The sequence below is a fragment of the Calonectris borealis genome, chromosome 3, assembly GCF_964195595.1.
Source record: "Calonectris borealis chromosome 3, bCalBor7.hap1.2, whole genome shotgun sequence".
In the NCBI taxonomy this organism is placed as follows: Eukaryota; Metazoa; Chordata; class Aves; order Procellariiformes; family Procellariidae; genus Calonectris; species Calonectris borealis.
In genome coordinates, this window is record NC_134314.1 from 34590987 (window position 1) to 34618925 (window position 27939).

The following is a 27939-nucleotide window of genomic DNA, read 5'->3' on the forward strand; positions in this document are numbered from 1 at the left end:
CTTCCCTTTATTGTTATCCAGCAGAATTCCAGATTACTGTCAAGAGTACTTGGCACACTTGCATTCTCTTGTGGCTAACTGCAAGTTGCCTACCATGAGGGTTTCAGTTGAGCCTAGATTCCTGTTCTCTCTACATATTAATTTGCTGTTAATCAGCTAAATTACCCTTTTGTTTGCCTGCTTGCTTTTCCTATCAGGTAACAAAGTGATTCATGTATGTATACTGCTACTGCTTATGAAGACCTTGTGCAGCTATTTCTTTCATATAAAAAGATCAGATTTCCAGATCTTACAGCCTTTTTCAGCCTTTGGGTTGGGATTTTTTCAGTTTGAATTTTGTTTATGGGTTTTTTTTTTTGACTGATGGAGCCACCGCTAAAGGATATGACAGCTTGATGGTTGTGTGCATGGGACCTTGCTGGTCTATCAATTTTTCATTAGTTACTGCCCCCCCCCAGTTTTTAAGACCTTAATATAACGGTTCTGATAACTGATCACATTGCTCTTCTGGTCCAAGTAGAGACAGGGGTTTTGTTTTGGCTTGCCCCTCCGCTTGAAAACACATAAGGACAAGGCAGAGTTTTACAGTTTTATTTTCAGTTTGATAGTTGTTTTTGTCTTTTCTGCATAAGTTTGCTGTGAGAATAGGAAGTCTGCAAGCAGGATATGCAAAATGTAAGGCAACAGTCATTATCTGTTGGCTAATGCATATAGTAGACAGCTAGGAACTACATGCTGCTAGCCTAACTGTTAATAAGTTCACTCCCTCTGCAGACACCCAACTGCTCTAAATGTTAAGAAAGAGAGTTGAATTAGTTACTTTTGAGGTGCTCCAAGACTTGCAATCTCTGCATTTGTACATGTTTAGCTTCTTAAAAATATAGATTCATAGAATTATAGAATCGTTTAGGTTGGAAAAGATGCTTAAGATCATTAAGTCCAACCGTTAACCTAGCACTGCAAAGTCCACCACTAAACCATGTCCCTAAGCACCACATCTACACGTCTTTTAAATACCTTCAGGGATGGTGGCTCAACCACTTCCCTGGGCAGCCTGTTCCAATGCTTGACAACCCTTTCGGTGAAGAAATTTTTCCCAATATCCAAATTAAACCTTCCCTGGAGCAACTTGAGGCCATTTCCTCTTGTCCTATTGCTTGTTACTTGGGAGAAGAGACCAACACCCACCTCACTACAACCTCCTTTCAGGTAGTTGTAGAGAGCAATAAGGTCTCCCCTCAGCCTCCTCTTCTCCAGGCTAAACAGCCCCAGTTCCCTCAGCCGCTCCTCATAGGACTTGTTCTCTAGACCCTTCACCAGCTTTGTTGCTCTTCTTTGAACACATTCCAGCATCTCAATGTCTTTCCTGTAGTGAGGGGCCCAAAACTGAACACAGTATTTGAGGTGTGCACTCATCAGTGCCAAGTACAGAGGGACAATCACTTCCCTAGTGCTGCTGGCCATACTGTTTCTGATACAAGCCAGGATGCTATTGCCTTCTTGGCCACCTGGGCACACTGCCGGCTCATGTTCAGCCAACTGTCAACCAGCACCCCCAGGTTCTTTTCCTCTGGGCAGCTTTCCAGCCACTCTTCCCCAAGCCTGTAGCGTTGCATGGGGTTGTTGTGACCCAAGTGCAGGACCTGGCACTTGGCCTTGTTGAACCTCATACAATTGGCCTCGGCCTACCGATCCAGCCTGTCCAGATCCCTCTGCAGAGCCTTCCTCAAGCAGATCAACTCTCCCGCCCAACCTGGTGTCATCTGCAAACTTACTGAGGATGCACTCGATCCCCTCATCCAGATCATTGATAAAGATACTAAACAGAACTGATCCCAAAACTGAGCCCTGGGGAACACCGCTTGTGACCGGCCGCCAACTGGATTTAACTCCATTCACCACAAGTCTTTGGGCCCAGCCATCCAGCCAGTTTTTTACCCAGCAAAGAGTACACCCGTCCAAGCCATGAGCAGCCAGTTTCTCCAGGAGATGCTGTGGGAAACGGTGTCAAAGGCTTTACTAAAGTCCAGGTAGACAACTTCCACAGCCTTTCCCTCATCCACTAAGCAGGTCAGCTTGTCATAGAAGGAGATCAGGTTAGTCAAGCAGGACCTGCCTTTCATAAACCCATGCTGACTGGGCCTGCTCACCTGCTTGTCCTGTACATGCTATGTGATGGCACTCATGATGTGCTCGATAACATTCCCCAGCACCAAGGTCAGACGCTCTCTCGTACATGAGTCCCTCAGCTCATTCCCTTGACTGACTGAAAAAATAGTATAATGAAGAGCTTTCTAATTGTTAAACACTTTCAACCTTAGAGGTATTTTGTAAGAGAGCGTAAGTCTCAGAAATGCTGTGATGCTACGCAGTAAATGCCTACCTACAGCAATATTTTTAGACCCTCAGTATCGAATATTTTATTACACTTTCTTTCCAGCCGTGAAGCAACTTCTAATAATACATTTTATTTAGAATATTTTCTTTTCACATTTGCTTCCTGTCTGTAAACACAACCTTTTCTATTTTAGAAAAGCAAATATCAGCATTCTTTACTTTGTGACCTGTGGCTTTGCTGTACCGTGTATGCAAATTGGACCAAGTCTAACTTGGTCCATGGAGGAAGCTGAGAAATGTGCAGGAGCAGCGTGGCTCATCTAAACTTCCCAAATCCAAATATGGCCTTTGAAGGGAAAGTGGGCTGGTATTGACTGAAAGGGTGTTTAACTTAATGTGTATTATATGCTTCACTTGGGCCACAGCTAGCGTGGGATTATTTTGCAACTCTAAACGCAGGTCTGTAAAGAATTTAAGCATATGTTTAATTTTCATTACATAGAGGTTTTGATTGCACATAGGGTCCTAACTTAATATATCTTTGGTGTTAGTTGTGGGAGTTATGTGTGTGGAGGAAGAAGTAAAATGGTTATATTCCTTGACTACCTCTCAGTCATACGTGTAATTTCAGTCAAAATGTTTTCAGTCATGTAGCAAGGAGAAATGAAGCACATCACATGTTTATCTGATTTTAACTCACAAGTATTTTATGATTTAATTGTATATATTAATTTCTAGAAATTAAAGTTCCAGTTTTTGAAACCTAGTCCTCAATTTGGTAATTCTTTCCTCTGCAATATGAACTTCAATCCTAATTAGTTATTCTCAAAATGGTGGTTGGAAAAATGTTCTATTTAAAGCAACTCGCTCATGTTATTATACCAGTTTTCTAAAGGGTATAAGTTCTCGGTATTTTTTAAAATTGCCATGGGACAGCCTTGGGCAGACTTGAGGGCACACACTTCTTTTTCCCTCTAAAAATCAGTGGTGCTCTAGATTGTTTTAGAAGTGGCTTTCTGAGTCACACCTGAGCTTCTTACTTACTTCTTATAGGTAAGAGTCAGTGTATATGTTTTAATGGTTGGCTCTTTATTAATTTGGTTCTTTTGCTAAAAATGTAGGATATCTTTTCACTGGAAATGTAAACTCAAATATGAATGTAACTTCAACTGTAAATTCAAATGAACAATTTCTAAAACTTTGCTGTTCGTATTAAAGTTTATTAACTAAATAGAATAAATAAGTTAATAATTAAAAATGTAAAAATATTTACCTACTTTTATGGACCTAACTATATTAAATTTTCATGAAATTTTATTTCATTTTTGAAGATTATTTTTATGTTATGCTATTAAAAGAGCTTGGTGCTATGAATTTATTTTGCTGTGTTGCTGAGAGAAGCAGCAAGCACCACACGTGGCTCTTTTTAACCCGTTAGGCCACATGTTCTTAACCATTAAAATTGTGCTCAATGAGCCGCTAGATGGAGCAGTCAAATCTCATTTTTGTCTATCACACTTTGTTTATGCAAGACAATTTCTCTCTTAGCAAAGAGAGAGTCTGGAAATGCAGGCACACCTTCCTAATTGAATTTAAAAACTTTTTTCAGATCTTATCTCGATGTGCATTTTTCCGTGGCAGATTTACATTGTCTTGTAGGTTCGGTGTCGGAGACAGTGTATTCTGAAGATATTCTGACTATGGAAATTACACTGACAAGTATAGCTCTATGGAAGCAGTTATTCATTACAGGAGTTGAGTCCTATCCTCAGAAAAAAATAAACGTAGCAAGAAAATGGTACTCTTTTTTGAGGATCATGAGCCAGATTTTCAAGAATTTTAGGAAGCTTAGAGATACACATTTACAGATGACTCTGTATGTTTGTGCTTAAGAAATCTTACTGATACTTCTGGTGAAGTCACGTATTTTCTTCCTACTTACCCAAAGCACATTTCCTTCCAACCTAATTTTTTCTGTGACCTAATGCATAAGAAACACCTGTTTAATGTGAGCACACTGTGTTATCTGCTTCAGGAATGCTGCAGTAAAGTAGGTTCAGAAGCAGAAAGAAAAGATACACTAATGTATGTGAATGCTTTCATATTCTTTGTTTTATTGTAGTTTCACAACATTAGTAAGACAAGATTTTTTTGGGGATTGTACATGCTTGTGAATATATACATAGATGTTTATATGAATTAGAATGCGTGTGTGCTATTAGAAGGCATGTGTGCATTCCAGTACATCTGTTGCATTTAAATACTACAGGTGTCATGGTGTATACTTGTAGGGCACCAGCCCAGAGTGGTGTTAGCGGAGGAGAATAGAGCTATGCGTGGATATAAAATTCTTCAGATTTTTGTTTTATTTCTTTGCCTTTGTAAAGTATTTGAAAGTCAGACTGTTCTGCATTAAAGATTATCAGCAGGTGTCGCAAGAGAAGAAATGCCATTCTGAAGCAGCTGGATACAGTCCTTGGAGTGCCTCAGCCCTGCTCCCACACCTCAGGTGGGAATTGCAAATCTTGGCACCGGGTTCCCGTGAGTGTAGGTTCCTGTGGGTAGGAGTGACAGGTGGCTTTGCAGAGCGGGGAGCTCATGCTGTCCAAAGCTGCGCTCCGCAGCTGACTTGCTTTAACCCGTGTGCAGTTTATTATACAGTTCTCACCTGAATTGTGAGATAAGCAAAAACCTCTCCTCAGGCAGTGGGTACTAATCAATGCCGTGAGCTGAGGACTAGTCAACAGCCAGTCTTTTCCAACTCCCCAAAGTCCTGGGTCACTCAGAGATATAAAGCCGGTTCTTGCCTGTCGTGTTCTGGAGCTACCACAGCAAATTGGTGTAAGTTTACATCAAAGCACATGGGATGCCAGGTAATTTGGTATTCTGTACAGGCTCAGATTTTACTTAAAATATTGTATAAAAGTGACTTGCACTTACAGATAAAATGAACCTCACAAAAGCAACTCACAAATACAAGTTTAAATAGATGTAGATTCTCAAACCTTTCTGGTGTGTGCTGTTTCTGCCAATTTTTATGTAACACACTGAACCTTGTCAGCATACCCAGGTAGGTTCAGTTATCTCCTGTGGGGCAGGTGTTACGGATTTGCCAGTAGTGGACTTGTCATCGTCTTTAAGCAGAGACTGTCAGTGGGAGGGCAAAACAGCCCCCTGGGAATGGGAAATGAACTGAACGCTTAGGAATAAATCCAGTTGTGCTGCTGCAGACTCTTTCCCACAGACAAGTTGCTCTGAAATCAGTTATACAAAAAGTTGATTAATCTGTTCCTGTTACCCAGTTTTAAATCTCACTGCCAAGGAGGTCTTAGGGAATGGCTATTCCTACAAGCCACTGAAAGGAGACACTTAGGAAGATGTTAATTTTTGCCAGTGAGCAGATTATTTTTTTTTTAAACAAACAAATGTACCATTTACATTTTGACTTATTTTCAAATGTTTCGTTTAAAATTCTAATCTATAAGCATTCTTTTCCTTTAAAAAAAAAAAGCTATGACAACAAATAATGATGTTAACTTAAGGCGTGTTGTCAGACATCAGTTTTCTGTTCTATGGTGGACCTAATCTTACTTTGACCTAGAAAATTATTATAAGGATTAGGAATTTTCTGGCAATGCTTAAACAAACAACATGGTCACCATTAAACCCTGCATTTAAATGTGTGGTTTTATTTTTTTTGTTTGGATGGTATATAACATTTTTAAAGTAATAGAAAATGCAATTTAATAAAGGTTGACTTTTTGAAATGGTCAGTACATATGGTACTGCTGATCTAATTTCTAGATTTAAATCTGAAATTTTTAGAATTAAAGGATCTGGGAGAAATCTGACTTGTAGGAGGAACTGGAAATTAAATCATGTCTACGCAGATTTAGGCGGTAAGGAAAAGAAAAGGAGGGAATGTGAATTAAGTTGTTAAAGGTGTCCTGAACTAGAGAAATGGAATGAACTAGTGACCTGTAGATGTCTATCACCCTTGGCTGTGTAACCTTTCAACCACAGCCCGTACATGAATCAGTTCAGAACATGCATTGTCTTTTGTTTTGTAATGGGGGGGAAGTTTTGGAAGGAAAAAAAAAGAATTGTTTTACGGAATTCTGGTAATGTGATGTGGCTGACAAATAAGAAGCTGTAATGACACTGTCATTGTAGGTTGAATCTTCTGTTTTTGCTGTAGCCCAGGTTTGCAGACGATACTTTTTGCTTGGCTTCTCTTTTGGCAGGAAAACTCAGGTGCAGGTTAGATGCCTGTAGGTCTCTTCCTACAGCCAGTAACATTGAATAGATTCGAGCAATTTACTTCTATGAGTTCAGGCTTGTACCTGAGCACGGCTATCAAAGGTAGTGCTGTCACACCACCACTTCATCCCAGTTTACCTTGTGTCAGGCAGGGAAGAGACTTTGAATATGGGTCTTCCACATCCACCATGCTGTAGGGCATGAGAGTTGGGAGAAATCTGTCTCTATGGAGACATTAACACAACAACTAGAAATAATAGTTAAAGTTGGGAACAAAAAGAATATTTTGATACTGTTGGTCAGTAAGTTGAAAAGTCAGTGTCTGCATATCAGTTACCATTTCACTGAAAGCATCTGGCTTTGGTTAGCAATCGAATGGCTGAGCAAATTATTTGGATTAGGGTTTGGTTAAGACCACCTTTGGCTCTAAAAAAGGCTATCCAGCAGATCTTTTGTAGATATTGTAAGTTAATTTGTTAAGTGCTGCCCTTGTCACAAAGAAAAATACTCGACAAAATCTCTTTCCATACAAAGGTCAATTCATCATCTTGTAATGTCAGAGAAAGCCCAGAAGTCATCTGTAAATTTGACAGTACAGCACTGATGTTTTCTTTCTTGATGTCAGTAGTTCCTCTTCAGTCAAGGCCAATTATCAAAATGATCAACCTGAGGAGATGCTGGCTTTTTTAATAGATGAAGTAACTAAGATAAACGCATTGCAAAATTACTGGATCATGAAGGTTGGATAGCAAAGATCTCAGCCACTAAATCTATGGGATTGAAGGCCCAATGAAGGTTTTCTAGTGTAAGCATTCTTTTTGTCTCTTTGCAATTTTGCTGTCATTATCATCTTCCTCAGATGAGTCAAGAACAATCAAGTCAATCAGGGGTGGAGGATGGGGAAACAGAATATTGGTGGCAGCACAGTACTAAACAATTGGCAGTGGAACTTGGAAACAACGGATACAGCAGCAATAGGTAGCGGGGTATTTCTTTACTGGCTCTTGCATACCTGTGTGCTTGAAGGGGTTCCTATCATTTGGTCATGCAGCAATGCTCTTCTGTCTTCCAGCAGTCTTCCAGTCTGCTGCAAAATGGAGGGTGATGTTCTGTAAAACTCCCTTAAATGACCTTTAGGAACAACGTAGTAAAGCCACTTGTCTGGGATGCCAGTGGGAGGCACATCATAGCGTGCTCCCTATGTGTGTGTTTACATTGTGTTTTTCAGACAGATGCCAAGTTACTTCACTTCCACTTTGAATTGATTGGCTCAGATCGAGGTTTGAATTAAAAGCTGAGGAGTAACGACAGCATGACATTGATTTAGCCCAAGCTAAATAAAAGGCCAAACTCATTAGCTCCAACATGTCCCTCTGTTGATGTGACTACATCATTTCTGCTTTGGTGCTTTTGTTTTTTGCCAGCTGGCCAAGAATATGCTCATGCCTGAATGGAAAGGAACATTGATGAGCTCTAACAAGTTTGTGGATGTTTGAGGGCAGACATTCCTTTTAGGAGCTATGTGTCTTTTTCACCACAGTCATCCCATTCTTAACCTCTGATTTTTCTCAGTAGTTATGAGAAATGACAGGCCGAGCTATGTCAGTCTGTTGAAAAGAAAACCACTTCTGTATCTGTGGATATATGTATTTGTATATTTATATATAGAAGTCTTTCTATTGTAAATGGTAAATGGTCAACAATTGTCTTTGCAAAGTGTAACTATTTTGCCAAGGAATCTGAAAAATACTCAGTCCTTTCACGGGGCAATACTTTACTGAAGAGAAGACACACTTATGTTGCACGAGTGCACAGAAAACAGAAGTGTTTTTTTATTAGCTCAGTGTCAGCCAAACTCTGCACTTAAGCCTATCAGAAGCAAGTATGTTTTATCTATTGAGTTTAATTCTGGATGCATAGCCAAAGGCTACATCCAATTTATCTATGATCCCAGGAGAGCATTTTGTGGTCTGGAGTGCTGCTAGCTGAGCAAAGGAAAGCCTTGATTCTTCCCCATAAATCTTTGTTCTGATACTTTTTTACATATCTAACATTTCACCACCAGTTGAACTTCAGTCCTTTGACCATCACTTGAGTCAAGTGGTTATGTCAGTTTTCCACCCACCTTGTCAATCCATATCTCTCCAATTCAGCTAGAAGGATATTGTGGGAGACTTCGTTGAAAGCCTTGCTACAGTTATGTTAAACAACATCTGCTGCAGATTTGGTCAGGAATTATTTGCCTTTGGTAAAGCTATGCTGATGGTTCCTAGTCACTTTCTTGGCCTTTATGTGCTCAGGACTGCCTTCCAGAAGGATTTGCTCCTTAACCTTCTCAGGGACCCAGGTTAGCCTTCCCAGTCTGTAGTTTCCCAGGTCCTTCTTCCTGTCCTCCTTGAAGAGAGGTGTGACGTTTGCCTTGCCCAGTCACTGTGAATCTCCCACAGTAGCCAGGATCCTTCGAAGTGGATCAGACAGGGCTACAGTACAAAATGTCACATAATACCTAATATTGTATTTAAGACTCCTGCAATTATATTAGAATCTCTTCTCCATTGTATCTTGGCTTTGAGGTCTGGAGACCGTAACATGGATCTTTTCTGTTGTTTCTCTCATTTCCTGAATTAAATTCCACCTTAAAGCATAGGTTTTTTTCCTTGAATTGCTCTTTCTGTGCTACTCAATTAAGCTTGGGACCATTCTCTGGCTTTCTTCTTTCAAAAAAAGTGTGTAAAACTTTTGGTTTAGAGGAAAGCTGCATTTTCACCCAGGTATAAAACTGAATAGTACGTTCATTGCTTGGAATTTGACCTCTTAAGACTTGACAGCTGGTAGGGTTGGATATCTGTGTGAGATTGTTCAATCTCATTCTTCTCTAATGATCTTAGAAAGTTTTAAAAACTTTGATACTTTGATACTTTATAAAGTATAATACATGGATTAAGATCTAGAGCAATTATTAGCAGGAAGATTATGAAGGAGCTAAAATTTGATGGTCAAAATCTAAATCAGATACACAGCGTAGTGTGCCTCAGAGGATAGTGGCAGTAAAATAATTTGCAAGGGTAAAACCTCCTGAGATTACATAGGCAATGTTATCCAAAGCAAAGGTTGAAAGTCTGCTATAACTTAATTATGTATTTTTACTAGGACAACGGAATGGTAACCAGATTTCCAGTAAGTTTCCAGTAGCCTTGCTACTACTAATGGATATAAAAGTAAATAAACCAACTATCAGTGTTTGATCCTCAAACTGTCAGATGGGCCTTTGGGGCAGCCAGAAAGGCTCTGATTTGGGCTGGGAGGAATGAAACCCACCCTTTGGGGTGTGCAGTGCACACTGGAATTGCTGGCACTGTCCTTTCTGCAAAGTGCCCTTTCTGACCTCAGAACACTCTTCTGTTGCTCCTCTCTTCCCTTACTTTTCGTCAAATACTTGCATACACCTCTACCATCTAAAGCTGAAGCTGTTAGACAGGGCTGCTTAGGCAGGGCTTGGGCTCATGGCTAGGGAGAGCAGTGGCTAAAATTGGTGTTGAGGACTGCCTGATGCGGCGATGGAGGAGCAGAGAGAGGTTATGCATATCTGGCACGTAGGGGAATGAGTGACAGTGAGAGCTTCAGCAACACTGTGGGCACAAACAACCTTTCTAAGTAAATTTGGGAGAACGGTTTATTAGATTTTTCACAAACACATGCATGCTATGGGAATGAGAGGAACATTTTTAAAAAGTCCGAAAACAAGGCCCATAGAGTGCAGTCTCATTTAAAAGTTCTGAGGTTGTAGGGAGTAAATTTTTTTTATATGTTGAGTTGGGTTGTGGCAAAATCCCCTGCCTTGTTTAGTGTGTGCTGCAAGGGGAGGAGGGCATTCAGGATCCAGGTGAGGTGTGTTCTGAAAATGAAGCAAAGCCCTCGATGCCAGCCCTGGCAGAACAGGAGGAGGTCCTTCAAGAAGTGCAGAAGCATCAGTGGGAGAGTGGATGTGCTGTGGAAGTGCTGGGCACTTGGCACAGTCTGTCTTTTGTCCCTGTCGTGGTTTAACCTGGCAGCAGCCAAATACCATGCAGCCGCTCGCTCACCCCCCCTGCCGGGTGGGATGGGGGAGAGAATCAGAAGGGTAAAAGTGAGAAAAACTCGTGGGTTGAGATAAAGACAGTTTAATAGGGAAAGCAAAAGCCGCGCACGCAAGCAAAGCAAAACAAGGAATTCATTCACCACTTCCCATCGGCAGGCAGGTGTTCAGCCGTCCCCAGGAAAGCAGGGCTCCATCATGCGTAACGGTTACTTGGGAAGACAAACGCCATCACTCCGAACGTCCCCCCCTCCTTTTTCTTCACCCAGCCTTATATGCTGAGCATGACGTCATATGGTATGGAATAGCCTATTGGCCAGCTGGGCCAGCCGCCCTGGCCACACTCCCTCCCAGCCCTCTGCACATCTGGCAGGGCATGGGAAGATGAAAAGTCCTTGACTAGCGTAAACAATACCTAGCAACAACCAAAACATCAGCGTGTCATCAACATTATTCTCACACTACATCCAAAACACAGCACTATACCAGTTAATAGGAAGAAAATCAACTCCATCCCAGCCAAAACCAGGACAGTCCCTTTTGCAAGAAATGTTCTCCAGCTTTAGGAGAAAGCTGGGTGTGTGTTCCCTGGTCAGTAGATGTCCAGATGATCACTGTTTCTTGGAGTATATGAAGCCTGGACATTGTCCTCCTCTAATGAGGACATGTCAGTGAGAAAAGCAGATGTAGACAGCTGTGTTGTCTTTCTGCTGATACTGTGCTACTGGGGATACTGAAAGTCAGCAGTGACCTGGGCTGTCAGCCGTTGCTTTTGCTGTTGACTGACAGGTGAGATAGCGTGTGAAAGGCAGTGTACAGTACCTTGGTTCTAATCATGTGATCCAGAATTACAGGGAAACAACTTGATTAAAATTGTATTTTCATTATTACTAATAGATCTATATATTATTAAAGATGAAAGAACTGTAAGCTCTCATTAGCTTAATTATTTATATTTTATCTCTTATAAGCTTCTCTTTGAATGGAAATTTAAATAGGTTAGTTCATAGTGCTTTGTTTTCTCGCATTTTAGTTTCTAAACAGGCAGGTTTTTTGTATTTCTGAAGTCCTGCAGTATCTAGATATGCTACAGAGAAACATATATTTTTACAGAGGAAGACTCCCTCTGCCGAAGAAATAGTTTTATTGTACAGTTTGGATACGATTAAATTAGATTAAATTCTTTAGCAATTTTTATTAGCTGTAATTCTCTAATCATCTGGCTTTCCCAAATATGCTGGTATACAGGTTCTGCTTTTCTCTTTTATCTTGAATATGTAATTTGGAATACAAAATGTTAACTTCCGGGTTTTTATTTAGAATATATTTTTCTTATATAAAATTACATTTCCATGCGCACATCTATTATGTAAGAAAATTATTAAATCATCCCATTAACTTGTAAAAAATGGTAAAATTTTTGTGTTTTCAGTGTGCTAGAAGTAAATCTACAGCTTGGGAAGTTTTACATAACTTAAAACAGCCACATTTGCTCTACACAATTGCTTCATTTATGCAGTTCATTAAAACTTGTTTAGCGCAGCACTGCTGAATATAAATAATAACTGCAGCAGTGGTATTGATTACTTAGGTACCTAAGCTTGTGTCTACTGTTGGCTTTAAACACTAAGAAACTTCTTTCCTGTTCTATCCAGAGAGGAAGGAGGTTTTTTTCCCCATCTTGTTTCCTGAGGATTGTTAATTCTGGATTCCTAAAATCATTAACTCCTTCTGGAGACTGAAACTCCTTGTCATTGCAGCAAGCGTGTATGAACTAATGCAGTAATCGATGCTTGCACTACACTGCAGAGATTTGTTTTGATGACAAGAGCTCTTGTAGCCCTGTTTGGTGTCACCGGTGTTGAATGTTTGACGCTGCAGAATAATTTGGCTTAGAATCAGGACGCAAGGACCTTAGGGACTTCTTTTATATCATCTCCTTCACACTGAAGTGGATTTTTGCTTGCATTACGGTTTTGCTACAGTTGCAGCCTGGAATTCAGCAACCTACTAGATGCCAGTTGTGCTTTTTTAACCGTTCTCTTGCTGATGCTGCTATGTTTGCTGGGTTTCTTCAGTTTCTGCTCCATACATTGCATTCAGGGACAGGTAAACAAGTGGCTATATAGTGCTGAGGTTTTAGATATATTTTTATATTTTATATCTTTTAAAAATATATCTTTTTCTAAACAGATCTCTTTAACTGTACGTTTGAGTGGAGACGTGTCCTCTGAATATAAAGAATTAATTGTAGCAAATATTCAGCTTAAGCAGGGAATAAGAAATCATTTTGCTTGTAAGTCTGTGTTTCAGTTATACTTTGAAAGCTCATGTGTCAAATATAATCTGGCATTAGTGATGCTATGTGGTATGAGTTTTTAAACAAAAATCTTTAGTTTGAAAGCACACATCAAAACGTAAATGTATTTCTGAAAAGTAATAATATTCCGATTGCTTTATGATTATTTTGCATTTTGGAGATGTCATGGATAAAGAATTTAGAAATTTACTTCAGGAAACAAATGATCATTCCTGTGTATTATTTCTCTTTGGCAGAAGACAATTGATGTGTCCTCGATCCCCTGAATTGTGCTATTGTTAGTGGCTTTAACAAGTTCAGAATGGAATATGATTCTGTTACTTTTATTTTTGCATATTATTTTGGGAAAAAATCATCAAACCCATGTATATAGAATAAGAATATGTTTGTTTAGCATAATATACAGTTATGGGTTACAATAAACGTACAGTTGGGGTTATTTTGTGTGTTATCTCTGCATCCTCATACTGATGCATTGCACTTTCTGAATCAGGGAAGGACATCAGCCCTCCTCTTGGGGGGGGAAATCTGTATTTGGAATAAGGTCCTCAGCTAAATTGCTAAAGGATCACAGGGGAAAGTGAGAGGAAGGATTGACAATTACAAGTTCCTTGGGGATTATGCAGTGTGTTGAGAATAACAAAGATCTTTAAAATCTTATATCTAAGTAGTTGATAACACTGTCTGTAAAAGTCGTTTTTGAAAAGGAGTTTTTTCACTAGAAGAATTAATCCTAAAGATTGTATGATAGAATAAGTCATGAAAGAGGTTTTATTCTCTCAAATATTACAGCTGTTAACATGTAGTAAGAAATCTATGTGTGAAATTCATTTGTTTTAGCAGAGTTTAGAGGAAAATAAGAGTATACTGAGGGCAGAATCTGCAGAGGTGCGTTGGAGAAAATGGGGTTGAGCAGCAATCAGAACAGAGATGGAACTGAAACAGCAGCAGGAATATCAGGAAAACAAGATGCTGCTAAGGTTGGGAAGAAATAACGGTCAACCTTAGCTCTGCATAGAGTTTAAAGGATAAGACTGGAGAAAACCTTTGGTTGAGATCAAAGCCTTGCACTCTCTCTCATACTTAATAAGTTGTTTATAGCTACATAAAGAAGGTAAACCCCCTGTTACTTCTTCAGGGTACTCACTGTGGTAGACAGCTGTAAACTGCCTTCCAAAGACCTCTTGCACATCTTGGCATAAGTAGATAAAGAAGGTGAAGTAGGGCTGGGATTGAGAAGTACAGAGCTGTTTTGTGGAGATTCAAGGCTGTGCTGTGGGCAATGGCATACGGCAGCACGTCTCCAGCTTTTGGAATAGCATGGAATTGGGAGAACTAAAAGATATTTTGAAATCACACTAGACCCACATTCCCCGTCCAATTTTGGTCTCTCTTGAGACCGTTTGACTTTTTTGTGGACTAGACTGTAGAGTTTTAAAGGACTATTAAACCAGACCATCTATATCTCTCTGGCCATTAAATTTAACTCATCTCTCTCCCGTAACTACACTTCAGTTAAGCTAAATATTCCACTCTGAAAATTTAGCTGTATGCTGCAAGGAGAGAACCTGAGAGACTGAGCTGTCGTCAAGGTCACTGTCATGTCAGGGTGTTGGTTAGATGCAAAGGTGCCCAGAAGACAAACCATGATGCAGAGTAAAGCAAAATCAAACAACAACAACAACAAAACCTTAAGTTCTCCACCAGTTTGACCTGTGGAGGTATTTGGTGGCAAGTAGTAGGCAAGGCACCTGAGCCTGGCCTCTAGCCAACTCTGCTAACTCCTCAAGTGCAAGGGTAATGGTTTTCGAACAGCAGCCAGGCTTGCATGCTATCTTCTCCTGTTACTACTGTGATAGAGTATATCTACCTTATCACTTTCTGCGCAGCTAGTCCTTAACTGGTTAACTTCCTTTCCCTGTTTCTACACTTGTTTGTCCTGGCCTGAGTGTGGAGCCATTTCCTTGTCCACTCTGAACTGGGTCCTCTTTTTTCCAGTTCATTTTTCCAGTTTGTCAGGACAGCTTTGAAGTCCAGTCCTAGTCTCCTATAACTGGCCATTCCTTTCTCCTTGGGGTCAAGTCACCTACAAATCTAAAATGTTTCTGTTTTATTATCTAGAACAGTAATGTGAGTGTTGACTATTACTATATCCCAGACAAACATGACAGACCCTGCTTAATGAATACTTTGGGGTTTTTTGTTACCAATTTTAGCTGTTTAGAATATACTTTCCTAAATAACTTTTCACCTTATACTAGTTTTATTTAGACACTTTTTCTGATACGACTCCAACATGGCATGCTCATAAACAAAACTCCTGCTCAGCTGAAGATATTTGACATCTGCTGTTTGTTACCTATCATACTGCAGTGATAGGCAACGAAATTGGATTAATTTATTATTGACACTTTGATTTTTAGGTTTCATCTCTTTTCTACTTACTATCTTGAAGGTGATTTGTTTCGTTTTAGCATTTTTTTCAGGAATTAAGCTGACTGGTCTATAATTTTTAGCCCCTCTTCCCCTCCTCTCTCCTTTAAAAATATGTGCTGTGTTTGCCCTTTCCCAGTTTTGTGAAACTTCATCCACACTCCTCTAATTCTCAAGAAATAATTGTTCCTGGCAATGAGATAGCTTCAGACAGATCTATAAGTACTCCAGGATGAAGTGAATTAGCCTCATGTATAATATACAGTCTAGACAGTCTGACCTCTTCCTGCTTTGGCATAACATCTAATTTTTATGCTACAGACATTGTTAACTTGTTGCTATGAGTTTTACTTGAGTTTATTTTTAGGATAACTTATTTTTTTAAAAAAAAAACTTAGCTGCCTTGGTATCACTTGCTGATAGAGCCAAATGATAGAAGACTCTTTCCATAGTATTCTAGAATGGCAAGTACTTGGTACTAGATACTAAGTACTAGGGACTAAATATTTGCAGAATGATCTCAATTGTTTTTGCATACTTTGCTGTTTGCATTAAATTTTGTGTGTTTCTGATTTTGTCTTGTATGCTTCCTGGTACTCTATCACTGTAAGTTACTCACTCATAGGCAACTTTCCATTGATTGTTCACCTTCTTCTAGAAAATGAATCATTTATGACTTAGCTGGTCAGTCTTTGACTGCATTTCTCCTTCCTCTGTATTGGGCTGGTTGTGCTTCTGATGTTGGTATTATTTCTTCAGATGCTCCCATGATTACTGGACTCCTTTTGCTGTCATGGCTGCTTCCTTATTTTCTCTAAGGTTAGGGTGTTTTGGTTTGTTTTGTTGTTGTTGTTGTTTTTTGGTTTGGTTTGGTTTTTTATATAAAGGTTTTGGGTTTTTCTTCTGCTCAGCTTCCTTCCCTTTTTAAAGATCACAAAGTTTATTCACTTTCACATTCTTAATTATTTCCTCTCTACCGGTGGGAAGCAGAGCTCCAAAGGTCCTTTGCTGGTTGCTTTCCTAGTGTCAGTGATCTTTCACTGTGTGCTTCCTGCCGTATTCCCCTCTGAATTGGAGAAACGAAAGCCTTTAAAACCTCTTATTATCTTCAAATGCAGCATAATGGAGCATTCTGATGAATGCTTACAAAAAAAACCAAAACTCACCAGGCTCATCTTCCTAATTTGGTGCTCTGGAGTAGGTCCCCATCATGGTACTGCTGAAGTGCTTTTCTCTTTAATCACGATCCAGAGAATTTCATCTGCTGTATTTCCTTCTACAGACCTGAAGCTCAGGACAACCAAGAGCTTTTTGTTTCCTCCTCAGACTTTCCTTTTCATTGTAATATTTGAAATTATCTCCTCCAGTTTTCATGAAAATGAACTCATAACTTTGATTATGAAATATGATTTTCTTGTTATTTCTCAAGTGAATTGTGCAGGTCTGCATGATTGACTCTGTGTGTGTATGTTGGACAATCAACATCTTACTGGACATTGTATCCATGGGACTTCTAAGGCATGGGCTGCTGTTTCACAGCCTTACATTTTTTTGTGGTATGCTTATCCTTGTTAAAATTCCTATTTACTGCCAGTGTAGAAACACCCTGAGGTTTGAGGAGAATTTATTTTGAGCTTTGATTTTGAATTATAATTTGTTCATAAATCAGTCTTCAACAAATACTAAGATAAAAAATATTCAACGGAATCTTTTTTTAGAATTGTCAGGGGAAAAATACCAAAAGAGACTAAAATGAAAATATTACCTTCTTTTGCAATTAACAGCTACTCAGTAGGTTTAAATGTCCACAGGGAAGGAAAAAAAAACCAAAACACCACCACCAAAAAAACCCCAACACACACAACAGCTGAAAGCTATTTTGTCTACATAGGCTTTTTAAAATACCTTCTTCCACTCTCCGTAAAAGGCAATCAAACCAAACCAAAAAAAACCACAGGAAAGAAAAACTGTGTTAGGCTGGAGAACAGTATGGCATACTTGAAGTGCTGGGAATTCCTTCGGAACAGCAGAAAAGTTATTAAGAGCTGGTCAGGCTTTTAGTGTACAAGATAGTTATGTATCCGTGTGTAAAATATTTTCAAGAGATCATGCCAAAGCTAAAATAGTGTTAATTATATGAAACAGGAACTCAAATAAAACTGTTAAAACAAGTTAGTGTCAATATTGAGTTGGAATTAAATAACAATAACAAATTTTTTCAAAGAAGCTCTAAATTTCAAAGAGGAGATCTCCATCCATCCACCTACAGAATTAGCTTCTACTCAAGAGAGTAATCAAAGTCAGCAAAATCAACACTCGGAGCTAGCCCTGAGACAACAAAATTTTTCTTAAATCTTTAGATACCACAGTATCAAAAACCAATTGAAATGTTTGCCTGCTGATTTGAAGTTCTTGGTAGTGCTAACTGCTTTTTCTGGTATCCTCAACAAAATATTTTTAATAAAACTTTTAAAGGAACTTTTCAAATTAATGGAAGTTCATGCATCTTACTTAGTATTTTACATCTCTAAGTCTCTCCAGGTTCTTTAGCACTCAAAACACACTTTCTGAAGACCTTACAGAACATACTTCTGAGGGCCATCCCTTTGTGAGCTTTGTGGATCATATATATTCTTGGACTCACATACTTACAATAAGACTTACACATCCTCAGAATAACATTTGAGACAGTCTCTGAGACAAAAATAAGCATCTAGCTGGAAAGGGTTGATGAACTCTTCAACACTCAGTGTTTGAGTGAAGGAACTAAATAATGTTGGCTCAGGGAGTGTCATGAGCAGACTCCCTAGAGATTCAGGAAACTTAGAACAGCTTCCTTGTTACGTTCCTTGTGCCCATATTAAAAGTTTTAGAAACATTCACAAATCCTCAGTTTGTTACTTGACTGGATATGTTGTGATTTTTGGCTTCAAGCTTCCATGGGCAAGATTAGTAATCTTTGCTTTCAGTAATTTATAAAGCCTTCTAACAACACTGAGAGAATTCAGGTAGGAAGTCCACCTTGTGAATATACAAATGGGTCCAGTTGTTTTTGTGTTGAAAGGTCTTTTGCAAGTATACCTTTTGAGAAACCTTCTTTAACACAATTGCAATACTTTCTTATAAAAGAGTGTATGTGTAAACTGTACTCCTCATTAAAAAAAAAAATCACAATCCATAAAATAAAATAAAAAGTCTTTGCTAAATAAATATCTGGATAAGAAACCAATGTTATATTTTAAACAGTCCACAGAAAATTCACCTTGCATCCAGATAAAAAGAATATATTGAAAGAATTTTTAGTAATCAGCCACTGACAAATCATTCCTTTGCAAAATCAAAAATAATTGTGAATTTGCACTCTTGTAAAGAAAACACTTTGCAATAGTAACTAAGGGAGAAGTCAAACGGATTTTTCTTTTCACTATATTTGTCTAATATTAATGTCCTTAACAATCAAAATAGTATTTCATGAGTTCACTACTTCCTTGCCTAATTATTTCTGCATTTCTGATTTGCAAATACTAATTAGCATTGCAACCTGCATGTGCTCACAATGTAACTACCCCTTTTAAAAAGATTTTTAAACTAAGGGTTTTTTTCAAAATAAAATGCTGAAGTGTTCATTTTGTGTGAGAAAGAGTATGAAAAGTCCTTATCTTCTAAACACAAAAGTAAGGAATAAACATTTATTTTCAGTGTATGCTGGATAAGCCCAGGTTGTCAGTTATCTAGATCTGAAAGCCTAGCGCTTGGTAAAGCTCCACAGACCCGTTTTCAATGATTTTCTGTTACTCAGAAATTTAATTAAGATATGGAAAAGCAATTTTGTATCTCATCATTACGCTAAAATGCTTAAATAAATATTGAATTGAGGGAATGATCTGAGATGCTGGCTCTAGCTTTGGGAGCTTTGGGTCACAGGCAGGTATGCCAGGTCTGTACTCCAAATAGCAGTATTATATATATGTAAATTGTCACTTGTATGGAGTACTAGTCTTTATTTGAACTTTGGAGTCTTACAGTATTTTAGCATTCAGTGTTTAGGACATGTGCCAGCAGGGAATTCAAATCCAATGTGATTATATGTTTTCGGTACAAAATAAAACCTAAACTTCACAGTCATGTGGTGCATTCTTCCCACATACAGCATGAGCCAGCCTGCCCTTGAACTGCATAAATGGTAAAACACAGACCTCGTTCTGCAAGGATTTAAGTTCTTAACTGCAGGCATGTGAAGTGAGTTGATTTGAGAGCAAGGAGATAATGAGCATTTTTGTGAAGTTTTCTATATAAATTGGCAATAGGTAGCTTTTGAATTCTCTGCTTGCCATTTAGATGTGAGGGCTGCCTGTCAGGCCAGGGTACTCGTGTTTTCTCTTTATGTGGTTACTTAGCAGCTTGACTATAATGATTTAAACATACATTGTTTATCAGACATGATGAAATGATTAGCATCTTTTTTTTTTCCTGGGCATAGAAGTACTTTCTTGTTTAACAATATGACTTATCACATCTGTAACAGCAGCCAGATGTTTTTGATGGCAATAACAGTGTGCTGAAGACATTTACCAATAGCATGTAGAATGATCTTCTAACTCATGAAAACTCAGAATATGAAGGAGGAAGGCAATCAAGTTGATACATGGAGTTTGTTTACAGTTGTTGTAACTTTCTGTAGGTTGATATGTGGCTTCTATTGATTTTTACCTTGGGAAACAATTGATCATTTCCATGAGATACTGATCCAGTTCCATGGGAACTGTGGAAGACCTAACAGAGGATGTTCCTGGTCTTTTATGAGCTTTATTGTCTGTTTAATGCAGGCTGTATTTGACTCTAAAAATTACAAAGGTAAACACATAAATGACTATTGCATGTGTTAATTAAGCTGTTGCATGTGTCTTACTATATAGGAAGCCAGTTTGCACCTTAATTTTAGATGCAGCCTCTGAAAATAATTGTCTGAGTTTCCTAGTTACGTGATAGAACTGCTTTATTAATTAGCAGCTACATGTTAGGCTCAATTAAGTGCCTAACATGGGCTGACTGACTCTTATCATTAGACTGTCTGCTTCTTGTCTTAAGTAAACTGCTGCAAATCTAGTGCATCTGGATTTGAGCAAAACACCAGAACCGCGTTCTTTGCTGAATATCAGTAGTCTCCGAATACAGTCTGGATGGATTTGGGAAAACATCTTGGGGTATTTTATCTCCGGTATTCAAGACTCCTTGGAAATCAGGACAACCGATCATACATGATAACGGACTTTCTCATATTTTGTTCTTGTTTTGACTTTGCAAGAGAGACAAGGCCGTCATTTCCAGCACTTCTCAGCTTTGCAGGATTTCACTCGAAATCGCAGTATCCCAGCATTAGCTTTTAGTATGGGTAGTGCTGCTGAAGATGAAGTATTTTAGAGAAAATGTTTTTTTGGGGGTGTGAATTTTGCTGTCTCTTTATTTGAAGGCACTCATGTTGCGGATATAAAAACAACGGTAATTTTTTAGAGTTTTACTCCCCATCTTGAAATTTGATCGAAGACTGCAAAAGACTTCTCACGGAAAAAAACTCAACACATTTGTGTCTTGTAAAGTAGATTTATGATTATATCCGTGTCCAAGAGTAAAGTAATCGAGCAGTGGCATGTTAATAGGAAAAGTATTTCATTGCTGGCAGGATACAACATTTGAATTATTCCCTCAGGAAAAAAGGTTTTATACATGTATACTTGTTTCACTCCATTGGTCTTAAGTAAAGCATGCATTATAACTGCAAATGCATTTTTAATAATATGCTTTAAGTTGAAATATGTTTTTTAAGTTTTAGAAATATATCAGTAATGTACAAAAATAATGGTACAGTATATGCATATTTTCATAGGGTCTTATTATTTTTAAATTTAAAGCATTGTTTAGAAGTGTTTAAAAGCAGTTTAAGCCTGTAAATCAATTATTTACTCCTTAAAAAAGTTGTTTTTTCCTCTCCATAATGTCTTAAATTTGTCTTATTTTACTAGTTATTTTTAGTGACTTTTACCAGCGGAGAGAGTACTCTGTGTATAGGGTTTTTTTGTTTTTAATTTTGGTAGGGTTTTTTTGAGAAAATCTTAAATTCTGAAACTATGCTCTTAGACTGTAAGTTTTTGCACATTATTTACCTATTCCTGATTCTCTATAATACTAGTTCAGTGAAATTATTTTGTGTAATTAAAAAAATAGTCAGTTCTGGGGTATGGCAGTGCAAGAATGGCATAAGTAGGTATTAAGTAAAGAAGCAACAATGACGTAGGATGATCAAGGAGAAATTATTTTTAAAAGTATAGCTGTAACAGAGTACTTAACTGCAGATGTCAAGACCCTAGTGTCAGTGTTGCTGGCATAAAATACTTTTTAAGCTCATTTGGGGATTTTGTTCCTTTACGTTTTAATTTGTATGTTCTATTCTATGAGTGTTTATGAATGTGGATTAACTAGCACTTTCCATTGTAAAACCCTTTTTACAGTTGTAGTTCAACCAAAAGTTTGCATGCCAGTGGTCTATTTCATACTGAATTTTAATGGGAATTTTAAAATTCAGTAATTTTTCAAGAACGTGGACTCTTTTCTTTTTTCTCCCCAATTCATGCATTTTTTGCAGCTTTTACAATATTCACTAAATTGTAGACCTATTGCTTTCAGTCAAGAATTGTTATTTGAAAGTTACCTTTATGCATTCCCGGCGTATCATCTATGCTCCAGATCAGTACAGCTGTGTTTACAGTGCAGTTCCTGCTCTCAGCTTCTGAGAACAGAGGGCAAAAGGACCATGGCTGTGGCCAGCTGTGATGGATGTAGCTGGTGGCTTGGAATTTATCAAAGTGGAGAATAGACCGGAGGGGTGAAAGGGACAGAAAGCTAAATGTTTATGTGTGGGGAGGAGGGGGTTGTGAGGATGTAGCTTAGTATCGAGAGGTGTGAGGGGAAGGAGGGATTAAAATACACAACCTAAAGAGAGGACACCAAAGCCAGAAGCAGAAGGAGACAGAAGAAGGAGGATGACAACAAAATGGACAGGGAAGAAAGGCGGCAAAGGGTAGGTAGTTGGTGAGGAGGGAAGATTAGCAGGTAGGAGCCAAGGCAGAAGACATATGAGAGGATCTTGCTACAGCAGGAACTTGGTGGGGAAGTTTGCTAGATGCATGAATCAGGTGGTCACAGGTATGCAATAACCAGGAGGAAGAGTCGTAAGGAAACTTGGACCCAGAAGCTGAAGCTGGGGAAGGAAGAAAGGAGAGCAGGGAGCAATGGGGACAAGAGCAGAAATGTCTTCGAGTGCTTGGACACACACCTCTGCATGCTGGAGCTGATAGTTATTCCTGCCTGAACGTTTCTCTGTTGCTGAGCAAATAGCTGTGAAATGTGAAGGCAAAGTGTGCTGTGTTTTGCCTGTGGCAGGCCAGCTCACACAGAAGAGAGCTGCTTTTTGGTGTTACTGTTGAGTCCATTGCTGGAAACTGAAGAGCTCTGTGCCACAGGTCCCATCTTACTGCCAGTGCTTGGGGTGGCAGTCTAGTTCGTGAATTTGTTGTTCTTGCTGCAATTTTGAAGTCTATAAAGGTGCAAGGAATGATGGTAAAAATAAAACTGAAAGATCTTTAAGGTGAAGTTAAGCTCTCCAAAATTGAAGAACTGCAGTAGCTAATGCAACCGCAAACTGCCTTGTGTGTTTATGCATATGATAATAATAACCTGTTTAAAAATAGGCTTGTGCATATGATCACGTAGATGGTAGGCTGTTAAAGATTTTATGGATTATAAAGAGTGGTACAACTTGTATTTCATAATCGGCGTCTAAATATTCATAGAAAAAGAGTCAAAAATAATAAACTCTTAATGTAAATGAATGTATTTTCTTGCTAGAAGCATGCTTTGTTTGGGCTTCTATTGGAGGACCATGTGCTAGCAAGAGTAGTTACCTAACAGCAGTATTAGAGAGATGTGTTTTCTAAAATAAGATAGTGAAGATGTATTGCCTAAAGTGTGCATAATAATTAAAATACGTTTTCTGAAGACATAGAGCATGTCAAGAGTGCAGAGGGTATTGGTGATAAATATCTGACTTTAATGATAAAGTAGGCTTTTTACCTGGTGGCTTTTAAATGATTGGTAAAGAGTTTGTATGAATGTTGTTAGAAAAGCATGTGAAGAGTTGTTCGATAATGAAAACTAACTCTGGGACATAGTAATTTGAAGACTTGAAAAAAAATCACTTGTAAATTCAAAAAGCAGTATTATTAAACTGTTCCACTAACATATTTCAAATAGCTAAGGTTCTCTGCCTAAGTGAGGGTGAAAAATACCTGGAGTGCAGGTATGGATATAAACCTCAGTGAGAGGTGACTGTATTTCCTTCAGGGTCTAAAACTAACCTCTGAAGTGATAGTTTAGATTTTGGTTTGGTGGGGGTTTTATTTGTTCGCATTTATTCGTGTTTAAAGGCATTGTAAGCTAAATGACAGAATCATCTACTTTTTCTCAGATAACATTCAAAAATACCTCTTGGTTATTTCAGATCAAGCTTTTATATACTACTGTTATTGCAAGAGAGCATTAGAAGGAGTTGACGTTCTCATTTCTAACGACACTATTGCATTTTTAATACACTTGGCAGTGCCCAAAGGGGTGACATAATGACAAGGTTCAGAGCTCACAGGTATACTCTGTTTAAAACTAGGCTAGCACAGAAATACTTCAAACTTGTTCCTGCTATATCAGTCTCACATTTATCCTTCTCTTGGATCTGTTCTAGCCTGCATCATTCTCCTGTGTCCTTCCCAATATCACCTGCACCCTTCCTCTTTATAAAAGGAAATTGCACTCTGAATTGCACTGCCTGATATTCTTCCTCTTGCAATTCCTGCCTCGTCCTTTTCCTTCTTGGAGTGCACAGTTACATCAGTCCTCTATCACAGACAACTGCCAGTGAAATTGGTAGTTTTTTGCTACCAACTCAGCCTTGTACAGCTGTAATATATTAAGTCAAACTGTGGTTTCCTTAGCTTTCCATAAATTCATATATACCCTCTGTGGTGTTACACTCTGCTGCTTTTTCTCCCAAACCCTACCCCTACCCTATCCACCAGACTCATGGCTTCCAGACCACTGTAATTCATGGGTTTATTCTTGATGTACATAATATATAAGTTTGTCCCAAGTGAAATGAAAGATTGCAACCTCATATCTGCTGTTGGCACTGTTTGCTCTATTTGTGTGGCTGTTTTGCCTGGTGCTGTATTACACTTTACCAGCTCCTGTGCCTCTCTGTCTGTACGGTACCCGTTGTCACAGTATTGATCAGCTACTTGGCAGATTCTTGAGTGTGGTTGACTGTTCTGTCCTTAATTATAGCTAAGTGCCTATTTTGTAGAGTATTCTCTCTCATGTCATCGTTAGCTGTAGTCCTGTGTGTTTGTTATGGAGACGGGGGGAGGAGGAGGGCTGTGAATGTGATGCATTGGGGTCCATTCTTGGAAGATGACTGGGCAAAGTCAAAAACAGCCGGAGTGCACAACAGATTCTGAGGTGCAATTCGTGAAAAAGCAGAGATCCAAATAATTGCATTATTATGTGGTTTTGGGTTTATATTATTAGGCTATATTGTTTTCAAGTTGATATAAGTTAATTTGAATCATAATACAGGTTTTGTATTTGCTTCATCAAACTATAGCACATTAAAATTCATGCATGCAGAGGTAATAATTCATACATTTTTCTCTGCTTGAAAGATTACCCATTTCTTTCTATTCATATTTTTCCAGGTGACTTGGATTATTACTGGCTGGATCCTGCCACGTGGCACAGCAGGGAGACATCCCCTATTAGTTCGGTAAGAAATAGGAAAAAAGAGATTCATAAGTATGAATTAAAATGTTTGCTGATTATTTCAGTTCAGCATAGATGCTTTGTTGTAAAAAATTAGTCTATTCAAATTATAGGAAAATTTGGTTTAGTGGATCATGGAAACTGAAATCAGAAAGAAATCTTCATCAAAATGTATACTAGTAAAATTGCCTGAATTTTAACTTCAATTTAATTCTTTTATAGACATGATACTGGATTTCACTGCACACCACAGCTGTGCAGCTGTGAGTGTGATACTGCTCTGGGAGAGATTAGTGACTTTTTCTATTGACTTGGAGTGGGAAAGGATCATTTGGATTTTTATTATATAGTGAACCCATATGGTAGAGCTGTATAACATGTATATTATTCTAAAGAACAGAATTTATGAATGCACTGTTCAGGGTCATGGAATTTAAAAGTAAAGGTTTAATTTTATTACCTAAGGTTTGTTTTAAATGCTTAATTGTATTGAACTTTGAATTGTTTTATAATTCTACCTGCAGACTTAGTGCTGAGATTTTTTTACAGTGGGCATAAATATTTAATGAAGCCAGAGTCCAACAGATATAATAATAGAAAGCTCAGGTCCAATATGTAACACATCTGAAGGATGTTTGTGTCTACCATGACATAATGATCCAGAAATTTTATTGGTTTGTAAATGTACATCTAAATACAGGAAGATGGTTACATTTCTTTAATTCCACTGCTTGTTTTTTTAACAGCATCCAGTAACGTGGCAGCCTTCTAAAGAGGGAGATCGCTTAATTGGGCGTGTTATTCTTAACAAGAGAACAACCATGCCAAAAGAATCGGGTGCATTATTGGGGCTAAAAGTAAGTATTACGTGGTTTATGTGGTAAATGAAAGAAACGTCCACTGACCTCAGACCTAGAGGTCTAACACATTAAATCAGAGGACTCGTCAGTTATATGGTCATTTGACAAAAGTATATTCCTCATTTTTAGTAAGTTTTGAAATTTATACAGATAAATTATCCTTCTATGCAGTCTTCCACTCATCCGTGGCAAAGGAGCTGAACCATTTTGATTAAAAAGCTTATGTTTATTCAGCTTCGTGTCTGAAAGACATATACTGCACATTACAATGAGTTAATGGAGTCCTGCCTTTTCTAGTTCTACTGTTTTTCAGTGAAGTAATTAATCTCATAATCCACATACATAAATGTCATCCGAATGCAAATGTTTACAAGGTCAGTGTTTAAAATGCACACAGCCATTCGGAAACAGAAATTTTGTATAACGAAACGAAACATTTTACACAAAAATTTGCAAAAAAATTCGTAAGGCATAGTAGAAATTATATTAAATGTAATTCCAGTTAATGTGGTGCCCCAAAATTAAGATATTGGCAACACTGTGCAGGTGATTTAAATCCCTAAATTAGTCATTGGTAGTGGACTTTTAGGTTCGTGTCCCTAAATTGCTGGAACACTTAAAAGAGAGAGAGCACTATCTCTGAAGCTGGTGGGGAGTACAGTGTGCCAGTTCAAGAATTTCTCTCTCCGTGTATATTTTTAACTATATGGAGCTCCAAAGATGACTTGAGTGAGAGAATTTAATGTGGGTGTCTTCCTCTCCCCACTGAGAACAACGGAAACAATGCAAAATATGAAACATTCCCATCCACTTAGGACTGAGTCTACTTCAAAGGGCACTGACACTAAACCAGTCCTTGCATATAGTTGTCTGATAGTTCAATCCCTCGCATGTGACGGAGATGTGGGTTGTTGGTTCTTCTTATCATGGTGGGAATTAAATCAGGAAAGAACCTTGTAAACTTGGTAATGGCATGTCCTGGGTAAGAGCCATTTATCCACCTTGAAGTGGGATAGTGTGGTGTGGGAATACAGAAGATGAGAACAGCTTCACTCTACTAAATGTCTAGTAGCCTGTAGCACAAGGCTGATTTTTGCTGGCAGCAAGCAATCTTTTTTTAGTATGTGAGAAAAAAGGTTGGTCCTAGTAGGAAATGTAGATTGGACAGCTTCTCTTTGATTTTTCAAGTTTCATTTTTGTATGAAGTGAACTAAGGCCCCCGCTGATAAATTTAACACATTATCTTGTGACAACCTTGTTGGCAGGTAGGCTTCTGCATCTTCTTGGATATATATCTGTATTAAAGCTCCTACTAGTTACTGTGATTGCAACATGGGGAAATAATACCTAATGAACCAGCTGTTTCATTTTATTATAAAACTCCTCCCAGGATATTCCTGACAAAAAAACCTGACTGGAGAGAGTAAGATAGAGAATAGTAGAAAGTCAGCAAGACTTCATTTTCTTGTTTTATATTTTATTAAAAATCTAATCTCTTGAGGGCACCTTTTTTTTCTGATTTTCCTGATCTCTGTATCATGCAGTCGTCTTCAAAAATAGCTTTCTTCAGTTCTGTTTAACAAAAGCCAGAAGCTGTTTTGTCCCGTCATGTACTTGGATGAGAGGGCCTGGGGTTTAGCAGTAGCAATGTTCTTGTGAACTGTTTGCCCATGTTTCATAGTGTATTTGCTAAGTTTTTAATTGTTGTACCAATTGCACTTTGGGATTTTCATATGTTTGGTTTGATGTGCACTTGCAATGTAAACTTAAGAACATAACAGACATCTACT

The 27939-nt window shown here is 38.3% G+C and overlaps 1 protein-coding gene across 2 annotated transcripts in view; it reads left to right on the forward strand.

Moving 5' to 3' along the window:
• RIMS1 (regulating synaptic membrane exocytosis 1) overlaps nucleotides 1-27939 on the forward strand; it is a 348914-nt gene that overhangs the window by 166364 nt on the left and 154611 nt on the right. For both annotated transcript variants that reach the window (XM_075145318.1, XM_075145319.1), the window contains 2 exons: nucleotides 25226-25293; nucleotides 26036-26146. In XM_075145318.1, coding sequence (XP_075001419.1) covers nucleotides 25226-25293; nucleotides 26036-26146 — 179 coding nt within the window. The remainder of the gene's footprint in view (nucleotides 1-25225; nucleotides 25294-26035; nucleotides 26147-27939) is intronic.